The sequence below is a fragment of the Pseudoliparis swirei genome, chromosome 11 (assembly GCF_029220125.1).
Source record: "Pseudoliparis swirei isolate HS2019 ecotype Mariana Trench chromosome 11, NWPU_hadal_v1, whole genome shotgun sequence".
NCBI classification, from domain to species: domain Eukaryota; kingdom Metazoa; phylum Chordata; class Actinopteri; order Perciformes; family Liparidae; genus Pseudoliparis; species Pseudoliparis swirei.
The window spans coordinates 15,222,223-15,239,299 of record NC_079398.1 but is presented as its reverse complement, the minus strand read 5'-3'; the positions used below and the strand labels follow the sequence as shown (position 1 = coordinate 15,239,299).

General features: G+C 48.2%; 3 protein-coding genes across 5 annotated transcripts; all 3 read right to left on the bottom strand.

Moving 5' to 3' along the window:
* Nucleotides 1-719: 719 nt before the first annotated feature.
* psma3 (proteasome 20S subunit alpha 3) lies at nt 720-5,081 on the bottom strand. The gene is made up of 11 exons (XM_056426204.1): nt 4,943-5,081; nt 4,361-4,443; nt 4,153-4,276; nt 3,951-4,052; nt 3,809-3,882; nt 3,631-3,703; nt 3,493-3,558; nt 3,371-3,417; nt 3,179-3,246; nt 2,507-2,571; nt 720-849 (listed from the first exon to the last, which is right to left on the bottom strand). Exons 1-11 carry the CDS (start codon nt 4,961-4,963, stop codon nt 805-807), a joined length of 768 nt encoding a protein of 255 aa, XP_056282179.1. The 5' UTR covers nt 4,964-5,081; the 3' UTR covers nt 720-804.
* Nucleotides 5,082-6,069: 988 nt separating this feature from the next.
* Nucleotides 6,070-11,280, bottom strand: snx6 (sorting nexin 6). Of its 3 annotated transcripts, none has more exons than XM_056426520.1 (14): nt 11,260-11,280; nt 11,107-11,157; nt 9,945-10,049; nt 9,653-9,763; nt 9,375-9,496; nt 9,017-9,140; nt 8,633-8,728; nt 8,451-8,556; nt 8,265-8,370; nt 8,153-8,192; nt 7,979-8,065; nt 7,594-7,753; nt 6,996-7,081; nt 6,070-6,900 (listed from the first exon to the last, which is right to left on the bottom strand). In XM_056426520.1, exons 1-14 carry the CDS (start codon nt 11,263-11,265, stop codon nt 6,847-6,849), a joined length of 1,254 nt encoding a protein of 417 aa, XP_056282495.1. In that variant the 5' UTR covers nt 11,266-11,280; the 3' UTR covers nt 6,070-6,846. The 3 variants fall into 3 exon arrangements, with proteins under 3 accessions (XP_056282495.1, XP_056282496.1, XP_056282497.1); XM_056426521.1 differs by having other exon boundaries at nt 6,070-6,888; XM_056426522.1 differs by having other exon boundaries at nt 8,295-8,370.
* Nucleotides 11,281-14,062: 2,782 nt separating this feature from the next.
* cfl2 (cofilin 2 (muscle)) lies at nt 14,063-17,077 on the bottom strand. The gene is made up of 4 exons (XM_056426523.1): nt 16,970-17,077; nt 15,089-15,396; nt 14,901-14,977; nt 14,063-14,759 (listed from the first exon to the last, which is right to left on the bottom strand). The coding sequence occupies exons 1-4, from the start codon at nt 16,970-16,972 to the stop codon at nt 14,647-14,649; spliced, it is 501 nt and encodes a 166-aa protein (XP_056282498.1). The 5' UTR covers nt 16,973-17,077; the 3' UTR covers nt 14,063-14,646.

The following is a 17,077-nucleotide window of genomic DNA, read 5'->3' as shown; positions in this document are numbered from 1 at the left end:
AGCCCGTAAATCACGCGTTGGACTCGGGGCAGTTGGCGCTGTGCGGCGGTTAGAAAAGATTCGGAGGGGGCGGGCTCAGCGTGACGTCACTTACGGAACCGGAAAACAGCGACGGCGAGGCGGCAAAGCCTCATATGTCCCGTTCCTCAGTTTTATATCTTTATAAATAATTATAATGAATAAACATTATTATTAATCATGAATGCGGCTCACTGCTGTTCAGTTAAGTGAAACAGCACATTTTATTACTTCCTCAAACTTCCTTCAGTTGGTAGACGTTCCAGGTCCTCCCCTTTAGAGCTAGCTTAGCCTCCAGCTCACGACCCATCCCACTGCAGCTCTAAAGTACTACATGTACCTCTGAGGTGTAGTACAAGTACTACATGTAACTCTGAGATGTATATAAAGTACTCCATGTACCTCTGAGATTAAGTACAAGTACAACATGTACCTCTGAGATGTTGCTTCCTCCCTAGTCTGACTAAGAAGCAAGTGAAGTAAACAACGATGGAACTCATTGGGACACTTCACTCAGCTGGGGGTCCGTTGGGGTCTTTGTGGGTCCTTGTGGACCAGAGGATCAAACCCCCAATCACTGAGCCACAGCCCCCAGTACAGTATGAAGTACATGGACAACAGTGAAGTACTTGTACTACAGTTAAGTACTACAGTCATGTACTTGTACTACAGTATAACCAGTTGCCTAAAGAAACAAAAAAAAGTTTCTTGATTTTTTTTATTTTCAAAGTTCAAATTCATCAAAACAAAAAACAAAAACAAGAACTATAAAACAAAACAAAGAGTTTACATGTTGTCTTCATCAGAGTCATCCTCCTCCTCCAGAGAGTCCTGGAACAACAACAACATCAGCTGACAGGCTTCAGGAGTGTGTAGTGTACATTACATTACATGTCATTTAGCAGACGCTTTTATCCAAAACGACTTACAATAAGTGCATTTCAACCTAGAGTACAAACCAAGAACAACAAGAACACAGGAAGCAACACTTCCTCAACTCAGTCGAACCACAAGCACCACAATAAGTGCCATCCCAGTGCCACTGAAATGCAAATCTGTGTTTTAATCCAGATATAGTCGGAAAAGATGTGTTTTCAGTCTCAGGCGGAAGATGTAGAGACTTTCTGCTGTCCTGATGTCAGTGGGGAGCTCGTTCCACCACTGAGGAGCCAGGACAGCAAACAGTCTGGATGTAGAGTGATTAGCTCGAGGTGCAGGAGGCACAAGACGATTGGCTGTTGCCGAGCGGAGCGAACGTGCCGGGGTGTACGGTGTGACCATATCCCGGATGTAGACGGGGCCCGATCCGTCTAGAGCACGGTACGCCAGAACCAGTGTTTTGAAGCGGATGCTGCTCCACCGGTAACCAGTGGAGAGAGCGGAGGAGCGGAGTGGTGTGGGTGAATTTCGGGAGGCTGAAGACCAGTCGAGCTGCTGCATTCTGGATGAGCTGCAGAGGTCGGATGGCCTTAGCAGGTAGACCAGCCAGGAGGGAGTTGCAGTAGTCGAGGCGTGAAATGACCAGAGCCTGGATCAGAACCTGCGCCGCCTTCTGAGTAAGAAGAGGCCGTATTCTCCTGATGTTGTGCAGCATGTACCTACAGGAACGCGTCGTCGCAGCGATGTTGGCTGTCAGTGTGTAGCAGGGTTTTTCCTGCATAGAGAAAATTTGGGCGCGCGCCTAAGCCGTCTTCCCAAACGCCTATGACAAATCCCGAGCGCCTAAGGCAAAAAAAAGTCTGCGATAACATTAAAAAAAACTGTGTTCATCACGTGCATGTCAGCGAATATGTTCTCAATAGTATGTTTCAAGGAGGCTACAGCCGAACCCTCGTTCTGTTTGGATCAATAGTAATCGAGTTGAGTGTCTCCCCTAGGTTTACAGCTTCAGGGGGCGGGACTAGTGCCGCTAGCCATGTTGGTGCCCTAAGCTTAATTTAACACTGAGGTGTGCTCACCTGTGTGCACGCATCACGACTGAGCGAGGCGCGCTCCGGCATCGGAGCTCTGGGGCGCGCGCGAGCCGAGAAGAGTTGTTGACGGACGGACGGACGGACGGGAGGGGGGGGTGCTAGTGAGAGTGTGCACGGATCTGTGCGCGCCGGTATCAAAGCTCTGCCGTGATGCGCGCGAGCCGAGAAGTGTTGACGGGGGACGAAAATTATAGGGTGGCGGGCGGAGATTTCACCCTGTTATAACGGTAGGGGAAACCCTGGAGTGTCTTATCAATACGCAACTGTGAGGTGCACGAATGGACAGAGCGGCCAGCTGCTGATAACTTACTCAACAGCCCGACGTGCACGAATAGAATTGTTTTTTTTTGGCAGCACCAAAGACCCATTTTGACCCAGGAAAAACCCAGTGTAGTAGTGTACAGTGTGTATAGTGTGCAGTGTACAGTGTGTAGTAGTGTGTACAGTACAGTATGTACAGTGTGTAGTAGTGTGTAGTAGTGTGTACGTACAGTGTGTAGTAGTGTGTGTCTCACCTTTGCGTACTTCTCAGCTTCTTCTCTCACGTCTTTAGGAATCATTTCATGACGTCCGTTTGTCACTAAGGAGAGACAGACAGGTGAGAGAGACACAGGTGAGAGACAGGCAGGAGAGACACACAGGTGAGAGAGACAGGTGAGAGAGACAAGAGAGAGACACAGGTGAGAGAGACAAGAGAGAGACACAGGTGAGACAGGCAGGAGAGACACACAGGTGAGAGAAAGACAGGAGAGACACACAGGTGAGAGAGACAAAGGTGAGACAGGCAGGAGAGACACACAGGTGAGAGAGACAAGAGAGAGACACAGGTGAGAGAGACAAGAGAGAGACACAGGTGAGACAGGCAGGAGAGACACACAGGTGAGAGAAAGACAGGAGAGACACACAGGTGAGAGACAAGAGAGAGACACAGGTGAGAGAAAGACAGGAGAGACACACAGGTGAGAGAGACAAGAGAGAGACACAGGTGAGACAGGCAGGAGAGACACACAGGTGAGAGAGACAAGAGAGAGACAGACAGGAGAGACACACAGGTGAGAGAGACAAGAGAGAGACACAGGTGAGAGACAGGCAGGAGAGACAAACAGGTGAGAGAGACAGGTGAATTGCAGACAGTATTGTTCATAAACAGGAAGTGCTCCGCAGAGCCCTGATTGGTGGACAGGTACCTTCTCCCACCCAGCTGAGCTCCAGCTCAAAGGCCTTGTCCTTCACCTCGTCATGCACGATGTAGATGCTGAGGACACACAGGTCAGAGGACTAGTACACACAGTACTGGTACACCCAGTACTGGTACACAGAGTACTAGTGACATCATCATGGTTATGGGTCATCACATTTAAATTTGGACGTCGACTCACATTTTGGCAACTTCCTTGACGAGCTCCCTGCAGGACATGTCCTTCATCTGGGACAGAAGACAGACGATCAATACCCTATTCCATCGATCGGTGATCACCTCAGACCTGATCAGATCACTCACCTGCAGCTTCTCAATCTCCGTCTTGGCGGCTTGCTTCGCTTTCCCAATGGCACAGCCCCAATAGCCCTGAAACAGGCCCGTTACTGCAGCTGCTGAGTGTGTGAGTGTGTGTGTGTGTGTGTGTGTGTGTGTCCTCACATGTGAGATGCCTGATGGGTCGACCATGTAGAGCTGAGGTCCGTTGTCTTTGTCATACGAGCCGAGGATGAAGCTGTGGAGAGACGTCGTCAGCACACACAAACGGAGCCGGGGATCGAACCGCCGCTCCTGCTCACCTCCATCATCACCGTGTCCCTGTGTGTTCAGTCAGACTCACCTGCAGCCGAAGGGCCTCACGGCACTGTAGAGCGTGTAGGCGTGCACGTACATGGCCACTCGGTCCGACAGGTGCTGCGGAACAGGAAACATAGTTAGCTTAGCATCAGTAGCGGCTTAGCATCACCAGTCTAAAGACTCACCTTCAGTGGGATGTCTTGTCCGTAGCTGGACCTGAAGCTGGAGGCCTCGTCCCTCGCCACCTCCGACAGAGAACGGGCGTCAGCCAGCAGCCCTGCTACCGCCTGGGGTGTAGGGGGCGGAGTCACACAGGTGTGCGGGTTAGGGGGCGGAGTCATACAGGTGTGGGGATTAGGGGGCGGAGTCAGACAGGTGTGTGGTTACCATGCCCACGTGTCGGTCGATGTTGAAGATGCGCTTGTTGGAGCCCTGCTCGTAGAGTTTGGACAGAACCAGCTTCTCCACCCCGAAGACAACACCGTCTCTGCAGCGGATAGCGATGGCCGTGCTACACACACACACACACACACACACACAGTCAGTGATGCCTCCAGGTGCCCCTGGAGGAAGCAGCTTCTTCATATCTTCTCACCTGCTGTTCTCCACCGCCTTCATGGCGTACTCCACCTGGAACACCCGCCCATCCGGGGAGAAGGTGGAGGCCGACAGGTCATACTGAAATATTATGTAAATGAGAATGACCTGAATTACATTAATTCACAGCTCAGAACAAGTCTCAAACTGATCCCGTTTCTAGGGTTTAGGTCCACGCCCCGGGTTAGTTCCGGGACGTGGACTCTAAGTGACCCTGAATCCTGAAGCAGGGACGAGTTCTTGAATGCGATGTTTTCAGAACGGGCTTCTGCAGCTAGCCACCGGAGCTAGCAGATAGCATCCAGTCTGCTCACACGTCACACGTATTATTCTCTCAGAATCACAACCTGATGACGTTACAGATGACATCACGTCAGATATACGTTTTTAAATACTCAACCAACTCAAGTTACTTTGAATTTTAACTTTTATGACCTTTTAGCTCCAGATAGTTTTAGCTCGAGCTAGCTTTTAGCTGTGACTCAGCAGGCTAACACGCTAGATAGCACGTTAGCTCGTTACCAGTAATACCGGGTGTTTCCAGTATAAAGGCGGTGTACCGGGTCCCAGAGACACTCACCCCGGTACCGATGGAGCTCATTATAACTCAACGTGAGGGTCCCGTGAACAGCTTTCAGTTTGCTGCTCCTGCGCTTTCTCTCACGGTCACACACTTCCGCTTACACCCTCCAAAATAAAAGCCTGAGTAAAGACGACCGAGTTTGGTTTCCGGTCGCTCGGGTCCTGGCATGTTATGTCGAGGAAGTTTTATTATAGATATTACATTATTATAGATCATATTATACATCTTATTGGTCTTATTGTAGATATTTATTATAGATATTATATTACAGCTATATATACTACTCCTTCCACAACCAGACATCAAATAAGATCTGACTTATCTTTGAGTGAAGCTCACTTCCTGTTTGTTTTCCCCCCCTACTCCATGTGTCGATCATAACTAGCCCTCCAGTATAAATGCCGAACACTGCTGATACAAGTCCCACAATGCACTGCAAACCCAGCTCTATTTAGTCTTATTCTCTGTGGTGGTGGTGTGTGGTGACACCCTGTGGGTGCTCCAATGCTTCTCCATGTTGAGCCAGAAGCTGTTCATGACTCATGTTGGGAAACCTTCAGCCAATAGCGGATAAGATGTCGGCTCGCCCATCCAAACCTCCTATCCAATCAGAAGCGTCGACAAACAGGAGCGTAAGTGTCTCAAGCACAGGTGTCAAACCCAAGGCCTGCGGGCCAAATCCGGCCCGCCACATATTTTAATGTGGCCTTTGACAACTTGAAAGACATATTCATCACCTTTTTTTAAAGAAATGTAAGAAAAATATCCTTTGCTTTTATTTTGAAGGTTTCAAATTAAATGGATTTATGTTAGAATATTAGACAATATTTCTACACTCAAATAAACAATAATGAAATGCAAAGAGTTATGAAACAGTATGTTGGAGAGCAGTTTATGTTTCAGCCCTTTGAGGAGCGCCGTGATGCTGATGTGGCCCACGGTGAACAGGAGTTGGGCCTAAGGCATTCGAAGAGATAAACCTTTATTAGTCTTGCTCAGCAGCTCTTTTCTTTCTCTTCTCCATCTTGAATCAGAAATAGAAGCTTGTGTCTCAGAAATGACATGAGTTTAGTGTTCAAAGAGCAACATGTGACAAGTTCTTTACGACCAATCAAAGGCCGGACCAACATAAACAAGGCATTTTTATTCAGTGACATCACGCTTTAATAACAGCTCGCGTCTTGTTTTCCTTCTGAATGTCTTCACAACTTGAACCCAGGAAACAGACTCAACTGACTTCAGCCGTCATTACAAGATAATAAGCCGTTACTATGGAGACTTGTTTTTGGATAATTACGAGATATGAGACAACTCTTTATAATCATGAAAACAAGTTGAGATAAAGACACATTTGATTCTCTTCTGTGGATTTTCAATAAATAGGTTGAAATGTTTTCACGACTTTTCTTACTCCGTAGAACTGTTGCTACGACAATCAGACCCCAGAGATCAAAGGTCAAGTTAACTAAAAACGTGACAATGAAAACTTTCAGGTGGTGATATCATACCTGCTGGACCTAGACCAGTATCCCCACAGTAGACCTGCTGGACCGGGAGGGATTTGTTTAATTTGGATAAGAAATATCAAACATTTGTTTATTCTACTCCTTGATATCAAAGTTTCAAGTGAGTGTCACTCAGGAGGAAAAGAGGCGGATCACACGAGTTCTGCTGGACCAGTTGAACCGGCACAGGTGCTGCTGGAGAGGGACGGAGAGGTTTGGGTAGAGGAGGATAAAGATGATGACGCGGACGGTGTCTGGTTTGTTATGAAGATGACAGACTTCCTGTCTGATCTCTCTGCTCCACAGTTTTCAGTGTCATTCGTCCGCCCAGACTCCGCCCACATGGGTGTGCAGTTGATGTGGGCGAGGCTGTATAAAAAGGGCGTGTCCGGTTGGTTAAGTGTTACCTTTCAGGACCACCAGACAACTATGCACCAGCTGAAGGTTCCCCTGAAAGAGAGAGGGGAGGAGTCAGAGACAGGTGAGGAGTCAGAGACAGGGGTCAGTCTCTGAGGAGTCAGAGATAGGGGAGGGGTCATGGTTACCTTGGCGTGTTTGAGCTCCAGCTCTGCGAGCTCCACCAGGTTTTTCCTGAACGCTGCCACTCGTCTCGTTTTGAAGTCGATGAGCTCTGCAATCAGAACCTGCTGTTAGACACTAGACCAACAACAAGACACGCCCCTCGGAGGTTCATTGGTCCATATCTCCACAATGAGATATAGATGGAACATCTAAGTAGGCGGAGCTTAGAGGTATAACAGGCTGGAGATGGACCCGTGTGAAAAAAATCAAGTCAATTGGACATTCTGGGTGAGAGGTGTCACCGGTCCAACTTTGAGGGGGCGCTAAAGAGCCATTTTTTAAAACTTAAATTTGACATCTATCAGATGGCTATTTTTACTAAGCCTGACAATCTTGCCAAATTTGTTGAGTTTTGAAGTATGGCAAGTACCCCTAATATGCACCTGATGTTACCCTAAGAATAACAATACAAGGGTCAGGGGTACACGGGTCAAGAGTACAGGGATCAAGGATTGGGGATCAAAAGATAAGTTAGCATATTGGTGTGTTTGGAATCAAACTACCAACCCTGCCGTGTGTCTCTGCTGTAAAGTCCCTCACAGGTACGTGGATTTGACTCACCTTGCTTCGCGGACTCGGAGATCTTCTCAAACTTGTGGCAGCAGAGCTGCTGGCTGGTCTCGGCCTGCAGGACGTCTCTGTTCTTGGCTCGAGCTTTATCCAGAGCCTTGTTGGCGTTCTCATAGTCCACCAGAGCCCGGCTCCTCCGGTACAGCAGGTCCTGCAGCCACAGCACCAGTATGTTGTGAACGTGGTTTTACCATCCGACTCATCAGTGACACACCAGAACCTCAGTGAGCCGCCCCTTCCAGAGATCACTGATGACACTATACACGCGTGTTTTTTAACATGTTGCTAACGGAGGCTAACTGTCAGCATACCTGGCTCAGTAAACTCATTGCTGGTGGACACAGATCTACCCAGCATGCATGCATGTCAGACTGACCTTTGCAGCCTGAGACTCTCTCAGGTAATATTTCAACAGGTCAGCCAGCTTCAGGTCTTCATCTGCTGCAACACGAGCTTCAATCTTCTGCAAAGACAGAACCCGTTACTAGTCTGACGTGAACACAGCAGCTCGCCGATGGACTGTGTCCTACAGCGGCGACGACAAACGTACCCTCGTCTTCTCAAACAGCTCCGACACCTTCAGGAAGAACCTGAAACGGGGGAAACGGAAAACGATCAACAGCAGGAAGTGGAAATAATATGATTATGAAAGCCACCAGCACCTTGAGGCAGCCCAACATGTTGGTCCGTACTTGCAGAGGTCCGTGTTGTCCTGTGTTCCCAATACGTAGAGAGACGAGGCGATTCTATTGATGTCATCGGCAGCGTCTGAACACAAATACCTCCCATGATGCACCTGGACAGAGTCCCCTTCACTCTGCGCTGACATTCATTAGCTGGATTCTTACTTTTATGCGCGCGGATCATTCTATCAGATTTGGCCGAGGCGTCTTTCACTCGGTTGTGATATTCCAACAGAAACGTCTTCTCGTGCTCAAAGAAGTCGTCAACGTCCTAAAAAACAGTAAATCTCCATGAACTCTGACCTGCGCCACACCGCTGGCCTCCGGGAGAGGCTCTGAACTGTCACCTTGACTCCGGCCACCAGGACGCCGTCAGCCGACTTCACCACGTTCTTAAAGAAATCCTCCAGCTTCTCTTTCTTGTTCTTCCCTCGTACACTCAGCTGTCAGAGAGCAGAGGTCACACATCATCACCACGTTTCTTCCTTTTATGTTTGATAGAATTGATCTTTTCTCTTGTGGAGTACCACAAGGCTCTTACTTAGAGCCCTTTAATAATTTTCCTGTTGTATACGTCATCTCAAATCATTTTATTATCACACACATTCATTCAAATGGTCACACTATTTACTTTTAGTTTGTGAAGTTAAATTAAAAAAATTATCTTCTTAGAAAACGGGAGCCGAGTGAGACCTCTCCGCTCAGAGGTGTGTAGGTGCGTGGTGACTTACGTCCTGGTTGTACTCCAGAAAGACGTGGAAGTTGAGGTCTTTCCTGAGGACAGGATGAGCCGCCACACGACACAGGAACACCTCGTGCATGGCGACGGTCTTTTTAAAGATGGCCAGGTACTCTCTGAAAACAGCTTTCACTACAGCTTCCACCCAGACAAGTGGAATTGTGAAGAAATACAAACAAGTGCAAGCATGCATGCAGAGGTCAGTAGGAAGGTCGTCGGGGGTGAAGTCGTGGGAAGTTCGTCGGGCGGGGGTGAAGTCGTGGGAAGGTCGTAGGAAGGTCGTCTGCAGGTGGGTACATCATGAAGGAGGCGTGTCGTGATGCCGGTAGGGAGGTCATCAGGTGACTCACGCCTCCAGCTCCTGCTTCATCTTGGTGAACTCCTCCTTGGTCATGGATCCTTCTCCCTCCCCCAGCTTCTGCAGCTTCTCTCTAGATGCATCAAAGTCTGGCCTTGGAGGGGCTGGAGGGATCTACACCACAACAACAGGAATCCTTTGCTTCAGGTCTCATTAGTTCTCTGTATTGTTTCTACCTGTAAACACTGACATCTACACCAGGTACAAGGTTTTAGGCTTAAACAAGAGTCTCGTGGTCTCCTGCTAGCGGAGCGGTGACGTGGTTCTTACGATGTATCCTGCGTACTCTTCGTTCTCCACAAACGAGTCGTGAAGCCAGATGAACTCTTCATGCTGCCGGACCACCGAGAACTCGTTCTGCTTGAAGTTCGGAAGCGTGCTCTGAGGGAACAGGAAGTGAGTCTTCAGTCTGTCCAGCTGTTATATCAAAGTTCAAAAAGGTCAACGACTTGCTGCCTGGATGGTTTTCTTCATTTTATTGGAAAAACAAACAGTGAGAGTTCCGTGAGTTCACGTGGACTCGGAGGACCTGGTCCCTGAAGACGCTTAAGGACACACTGACCTTGGTGTGGACGGTGAACTTGACCTTGTCCCTCTCACTCAGGGCGTCAGAGATGTCCACCTGCAGCGTGGCGTCCGTCTGCAGATCCACGTTCACCGCCCGCGGCTGCAGAGGCAGAGACGACGTCCCATAATGCACCTCAACCACAGATCAACCCACTGGGTCCCCACACAGTGTGTAAGAACCTGTTAACTATCACATGTACACACAGCAGTACATGAACACACAGCAGTAAATGTACACACTCACTGAGGTTTCCATCCTAAAACCCATGAACCCAGCAGGAAGTGATTATTGATAAGTTGTGAATGCAGGAGGACGTAGCCACATGACCACCAGACCACCTCCCAGACCCGTCACATGACCACCAGACCACCTCCCTGACCCGTCACATGACCACCAGACCACCTCCCAGACCCGTCACATGACCACCAGACCACCTCCCTGACCCGTCACATGACCACCAGACCACCTCCCTGACCCGTCACATGACCACCAGACCACCTCCCAGACCCGTCACATGACCACCAGACCACCTGAGGTTCCTTCCACTACATCTTCTACTCTTTGGTGAGAACTCAGTCATGTTTGTATTTATTCATGAACTCAAGTCTACAATCCGTTTTACTGTAACGATACTAGTCTTCTGCTAGCTAGCCGAGTCCTAGCTGTAAGCTCGCTAGCTCGAGCAGTGACGGACATGTTTGTCGTTCTGGAGACAAACTCCTTACAACGAGAACAGACTCATCTTACTGGGACCCGAACCAGCACCAGGGTGGTTCCCCCAGAGGTCTGGACACCGAACCAGGACCATTCCCCCAGAGGTCTGGAACCCGAACCAGTACGGTTCCCCCAGAAGTCTCCCTCTGTTATGGTCACGAGACGTAAACTGAACTGGAGCAAATTAACCAATCAGCATCACGGGGAGTCATGTGACATCCTGGTGGCTAACTAGCACAGCACCACCTGCTAGCTCACTCCGCCCGGGGGGCTAAGGCCCTGTAGCCGGGTCCGGGCTCGGACCCTCGACTGCCGGACCGGTTTACAGGCTGCGAGCCTCTATCCCGTTAGCATGCAGGCTAATCCCCGGAGCTACGGTAATGAGCTTCGCCCGCCCAGACATACAGACAGGTAGGTAGGTAGACAGACAGGTAGCACTCACTCCCCGGTCCTCCTCGGAGAGGAAGTCGGGTCCGTCGTCCAGCCCTTCCTGCTGCGGGGAGAGAGACAGCCGTTAGTTCACCCACACCACAACAACACCGGCGCTTCACCGGGCCCGGTGCCGAGCAGGAGCGGAGAGAAGACACAAACCCACCATCATGGCTTCGGTGCAGACCGGAAGTGACGTCACGAAGGCGAGACAGACTTCACGAATAACATGAACAATCTTTATTATTATACCTTTCTAATCCGTTCCTCATTAGTTGGAATGCTTCAGCAGTCCACCTATTGTTCTTGTAATCTTGATTTAAACTTATTATTCTATTTCTTCCGTACTTTTTTCCCCCCTCTTCTTCTTCTTCTTCTTCTTCTTCATATATTCAGCTATTTAAACCATTCAAATATTTAAAAATCCAGCTTCTTCAGGAATAGAGGGGATTGACTTTACATATTTCTAACTCAACTGTTCAGAATTATAAATATGTTATGGTTATTAATTTGAATGGGATCACAATGGAGAAAGTCTTTAACTTTAAAAGCTTCTAAGATCTTCATACTTTCAGCTAATTCAATTATTTTCATTAAATTTCATTTATTTTTTAAAATGTTGACATGTTGACTTCAACTTTTACTGTATATTTTCAGATATTTTTTATCTTTCCACATTATTAAATGATTGATATTTTTTGGAATAAATAATGGTTTCCTATTGAGCAAAGCTTCAAATCCGCTTAAACTTGTTCAACTTTAAAAGCTTACAATGTCAGAATACGTTTAGCTACAGACACCATTTTACCTTTGAAATGTTGAGAACATCTTTAGCTATAACTTTATAATTCAGCTTTTTTCATAGCTCTTATAGTTATTTAACTGTCCCCGTTTTAGTTTTGTGTTTTTCCGCTCCTCCTGGGGTTTTCAATGTGTGTGTGTGTGTGGGGAAGTCTAGAGCTGTGACGTCATCGCTAGAGGGGACAGCTGCTTCAGGATCAAGCGGAAATTATTTTTGTATATCGTGACTACGGCCACAATTCTTACTCTTCAGGCATTTTTTTGATGAAGTAGTAGGGAATCGTTTGCTTGTTGTAGACATGTGACTATGAAATCCAACAGTTTCCCCAATTTTTCTAGAGAAGCCTTCAGTCATCGACATTGAAATTCTGAGCACCTTTCAAAATGTTTTAAGCAAACAGGAGAACTTTCTAAACTGCGATTAAACTCTCATTTCTAAACCTAAAAAACATTTAAGGACATTTAAACTTTCACAAAAGCCTTGAGCATCTCCTAATGTAGAAACTGTTTGCATCAGAGCTATGGTTCTCCGTCAAGTCCAAATGTTCTGACAGGTTGCTTCCATTAGATTCAGAGCTGTCTGCTCTCAGTCACACAGGTGTTTCAGTTAGGCTAATCAGAGGCGGATCTCACACGCACTCTTGTTTATCATACATTGTGAACCACAAAACAGACGGGCGCGTGTGTCTTCAAATAGAGAGATATCAGAGGAGAACCAGCTTCATAGTTTTTCAGGTCACATTTAAGCCACAAAAATAACAAACATATCGGCGCGTTCGGCTGAATCTTTCCCCTCTATTGATTCTAGGGTTTAACAAATGCTTTTGTAGAAAATCCACTTAGTGTTTAGATATTGTCTATCATTCACCATGGTTTCTTCCTCTCTATTTTTTTATTTATCTTTCTCCTGTCTCTCAATTTATTTATTTCTCTCTCTGGTTCTCATGTCTGACTTCCCCCCCCCCCTCTCATTTCTTGGGTTGGTATTCATATCTTTGAATATTGAGATGATAAAGTTGTGCTTATCTTTTCCAGTTATAACTTTCCACTCAATATTTTTGTGCTTCAACACTTTCAGCATGAAGTTTCCCTTTTTTCATATGTTCAGTTGTTTTAAGCTATTTTAAGCCTATTTCAGCTGTTGACAGCTATTTTCAGCTATTCTTTTCATATTACAGCTATTTTCATCCGTTTTCAGCTATTTTCAGCTATTTCATTTTTATATTTCAGCATCAAGCTTTCAGATATCAGCATTTTCAGCAGGAATTGCATTTTCTAGTTATAGTCTACTGTTTTGCTTTATTTTTTATTATGTTCTATTGTTTAGCTTTATTTAATAATATTCTATTGTTTACCTGGATGCTGGTATCTATGTGAGGTCAAAGGTCAGAGAGTGTTGTTGTTTACAGGTTGTAACATCAAAGTGATTTAGGGCTCTAAAAAATAAACAGAACTGAATTTATTTTGTTTTTTTATGCTTTACAATAAACCTTCACTTTATATAACTTTATACTTTATTATTTTAATTCTTAAATGTCTTTTATTTTATTGTATATGTTGTAATCATCTCTTATCCTAGTCTAGTGGATCTCCTCTGTAGTGGATCACAGGTCTGTGGTTCAGGGTCTGGTCTCAGTGTCTCCTTGTGTGGACCTGATATGCAGGTCTATAAATAGCAGCAGGAGGATCAGATTCTGCAGCTGAGTCACTCGAGTTCTTTAACTTCAGGAAACAAGGACCTGGTTCTGATCTCACTGGGTTCTGGTCTCACTGGTTCTGCTCTCACTCCCACTATCGAGGCTCTGGACCTTACGTTAGTTCCCCCCATTTACCGTGACGTCGAGGTGTAGTGGTCCTCATGGGGTTCTACTGAGATTATAGTGGTCCTCATGGGGTTCTACTGAGATTATAGTGGTTCTACTGAGATCATAGGGGTTCTCACAGGGTTCTACTGAGATCATAGGGGTTCTACTCTGTCACACTGGAGGCCTGATGGTTCTCCAGATGTCAGAGCACATCTACTAGCACAGGTACCGTAGGGGGGTTCTGTGTCACATTCCCTCTGAGCTGGTTCCACTCGTCAGGTGTAGAACCTGCTGTGAGGTTCTAAGGGGAGGAGCCATCTCAGAACCTCTGATTGGTGGAGCAGAGACGAGGCGGAGGCGTCAGACAGGCCACAGGCTTTTATTGCAAAGTGGTTTCATGAGATCTCAGAAACAACGTTCCTCTGTCGTGATGTTGTTGTCTCTCCCTGTGTAAGTGGAGTCTGCTTCCTGTTTCTTACAAAATAAAAGCGCGCTAACTAACTGGTGTTACATTCAAACTGAGTAAGGCGGAGCTCCTCCTCTCCTGGTGCATAGCAACAACAACACAGTAATAAATAAAGTCACATGGAAAGAGCGTCATGACCCGCGTGCTGCAGGAGGCGCAGCTTAGCGGCGCTCGCCTCCGACACGCGTGGCTGCTTCCTTCACATGTAACGTTTGGCAAAACTCTGGTCTGGCTCCTTCATCGGGGTCTGCAGGGGGTCTGCAGGGGATCTGCAGGGGGTCTGGGCTCATTCGTGGGTCTGCCAGGTGAACAGAAGTCATGTGGCAACAAAGTGGGAGGTGTTTGCATATCATTATGTAAATGAGATCTCCATGTTGGACAAAAAGCAAAAGGAAACCAGCTAATGACTCCTGGTGGTGGGCGGGGGGGCGGTTGGGTGGTGGGAGTTGGCACGCCGTTGGCTCGGCTCGCCGCGATGACATCACACCGGCTTGCCCTCCAGAGATACCACCACATTCCCACCCAGCTTCTCCGCCAGCGCGGCGCGGTCCTGGATGTCGTCCAGACCGTTCACCTGCCACTCGTGTTTGATACCTGAGGAGACATGAGGTCACTAAGGAGACACCTGAGGTCACTAAGGAGACACCCAAGGTCATTAAGGAGACACCTGAGGTCACTGAGGAGACACCTGAGGTCATTAAGGAGACACCCGAGGTCACTGAGGTCATGACTCACCTGTGAACTTCTTCTTGATAGCGTCTTTCGAGCTGGCGTAGATCATCTTGCTCTTCAGGGGGGCGTTCTCAGGAGCCCTGAAACACAGACCGTCACCACCAGGACCACTACAGGAAGTGGACCAGGACCACTACAGGAAGTGGATCACAGATCAAAGCAGAGGACCAGGTCCCTGCAGGGTGCTGTACCAGAAGATGAAGACCAGGTCCTCCTTCTTGGACTCCTTGGTCTCGTAGGTGGCGTCGTACAGCCCGTAGCGGCAGTCGTTGGGGGGGAGGAGCTTCACGAAGCAGGCGTACGGGTCATCCACGGAGTCCCCGATGTCGCCCACCAGGATCTGCTTGCCCTCCTCCACGATGATCTTCTTCTTGTCCTCGCTCAGGCAGAACAGAACCGCCTTCTTCCTCTTCTTCACATCGTCCTGGGACGAAGACTTCCTCACCTTCATGTCGTTGAACACCCGGATGACCTCATCGTTCACGGTCACGCCAGACGCCTGCAGGGACACACGGGATTGGTCGATAGGGGGTCATGTGACATCAAGTACTACTGACTCATCAGTACATGATATTATATAAATAGTACCAGAACTAACCAGTAGAGAATAGTACCAGAACTAACCAGTAGAGACCAGAACCAGTAGAGACCAGTACCATAACTAACCAGTAGAGACCAGTACCATACCTAACCAGTAGAGACCAGTCCCATACCTAACCAGTAGAGACCAGTACCATAACTAACCAGTAGAGACCAGTACCATACCTAACCAGTAGAGACCAGTACCATACCTAACCTGTAGAAACCAGTACCATACCTAACCAGTAAAGACCAGTACCAGAACTAACCAGTAGAGACCAGTAACATACCTAACCAGTAGAGACCAGTACCAGAACTAACCTGTAGAGACCAGTCCCATACCTAACCAGTAGAGACCAGTACCATAACTAACCAGTAGAGACCAGTACCATACCTAACCAGTAGAGACCAGTACCATACCTAACCAGTAAAGACCAGTACCAGAACTAACCAGTAGAGACCAGTAACATACCTAACCAGTAGAGACCAGTACCAGAACTAACCAATAGAGACCAGTACCAGAACTAACCAGTAGAGACCAGTACCATACCTAACCAGTAGAGACCAGTACCAGAACTAACCAATAGAGACCAGTACCATACCTAACCAGTAGAGACCAGTACCATACCTAACCAGTAGAGACCAGTACCACAACTAACCAGTAGAGACCAGTACCATACCTAACCAGTAGAGACCAGTACCAGAACTAACCAATAGAGACCAGTACCAGAACTAACCAGTAGAGACCAGTACCATACCTAACCAGTAGAGACCAGTACCAGAACTAACCAATAGAGACCAGTACCATACCTAACCAGTAGAGACCAGTACCATACCTAACCAGTAGAGACCAGTACCAGAACTAACCAGTAGAGACCAGTACCATACCTAACCAGTAGAGACCAGTACCAGAACTAACCAATAGAGACCAGTACCAGACCTAACCAGTAGAGACCAGTACCAGAACTAACCAGTAGCGACCAGTACCAGAACTAAACAGCAGAGACCAGTACCGGGTCCAGCCTCCAGGCCTCCAGTGACGGTGCAGTCTCTCTGACCCGGTCTCTGTTACTCAGAGACCGGACCAAAGCCTCTTGAACCCGGTTCTTCTGCTGAACCGGTTCAGTCTGGTTCAGAGGGTCTAGCTGGTCGGGGTTATCTCGGGTCCAGTAGTGAGTCCCGGCTGGGTGGGGGCCGGTCAGCGGGGCTAAGATGGCCGCCCCGGGCCACACGGCCTGGGGGGCCCGCTCCGGTCCGCGGCCCGGGACAGACTAACGCAGAGACCCGTCCGGTACCGGCGACAGGTCTCAGCCCGGTACCGGGAGACGGCAGCGGGGTCAGCAGCGAGGAACCGGAGCGGCTACCGGGAGCGGCCATGCTAGCTACCGTCACGCGACATAACGGGCCACCGGAGACCCGAGACCCAGACCGCACGTGGACCAGGACCACGAGACATCCTCGAGACCGGGTACGGGTCTCCGGGAGGTTCTTACCATGTTGTCCCGGGGTATGTCCGCTGCGACGCCGTCTGATAGGGCTTCTCTCCGGGGTGAGGGAGCGGGGAGTGTGGCCGGAGGAGGAGGAGGGGGAGAAGGAGGGGG

Bases quoted from the DNA above. Each gene is read 5' to 3' on its own strand.
- cfl2 (XM_056426523.1), bottom strand. The intron at 14,978-15,088 runs GTACAGCACCCT...TCTGTGTTTCAG, and splicing joins GACCTGGTCTTCATCTTCTG to GGCTCCTGAGAACGCCCCCC. The intron at 14,760-14,900 runs GTGAGTCATGAC...ATGTCTCCTCAG, and splicing joins TATCAAGAAGAAGTTCACAG to GTATCAAACACGAGTGGCAG.
- snx6 (XM_056426520.1), bottom strand. The intron at 9,764-9,944 runs GTCAGTGTGTCC...CTGTTCCCTCAG, and splicing joins AGTTCACCGTCCACACCAAG to AGCACGCTTCCGAACTTCAA. The intron at 8,193-8,264 runs GTGCTGGTGGCT...CCCCCGTTTCAG, and splicing joins ACATGTTGGGCTGCCTCAAG to GTTCTTCCTGAAGGTGTCGG.
- psma3 (XM_056426204.1), bottom strand. From the start codon at position 4,963: ATGAGCTCCATCGGTACCGGG. The intron at 4,444-4,942 runs GTGAGTGTCTCT...ATAATATTTCAG, and splicing joins TGAGCTCCATCGGTACCGGG to TATGACCTGTCGGCCTCCAC. The intron at 3,418-3,492 runs GTGAGTGATCTG...CTTCTGTCCCAG, and splicing joins CGGAGATTGAGAAGCTGCAG to ATGAAGGACATGTCCTGCAG.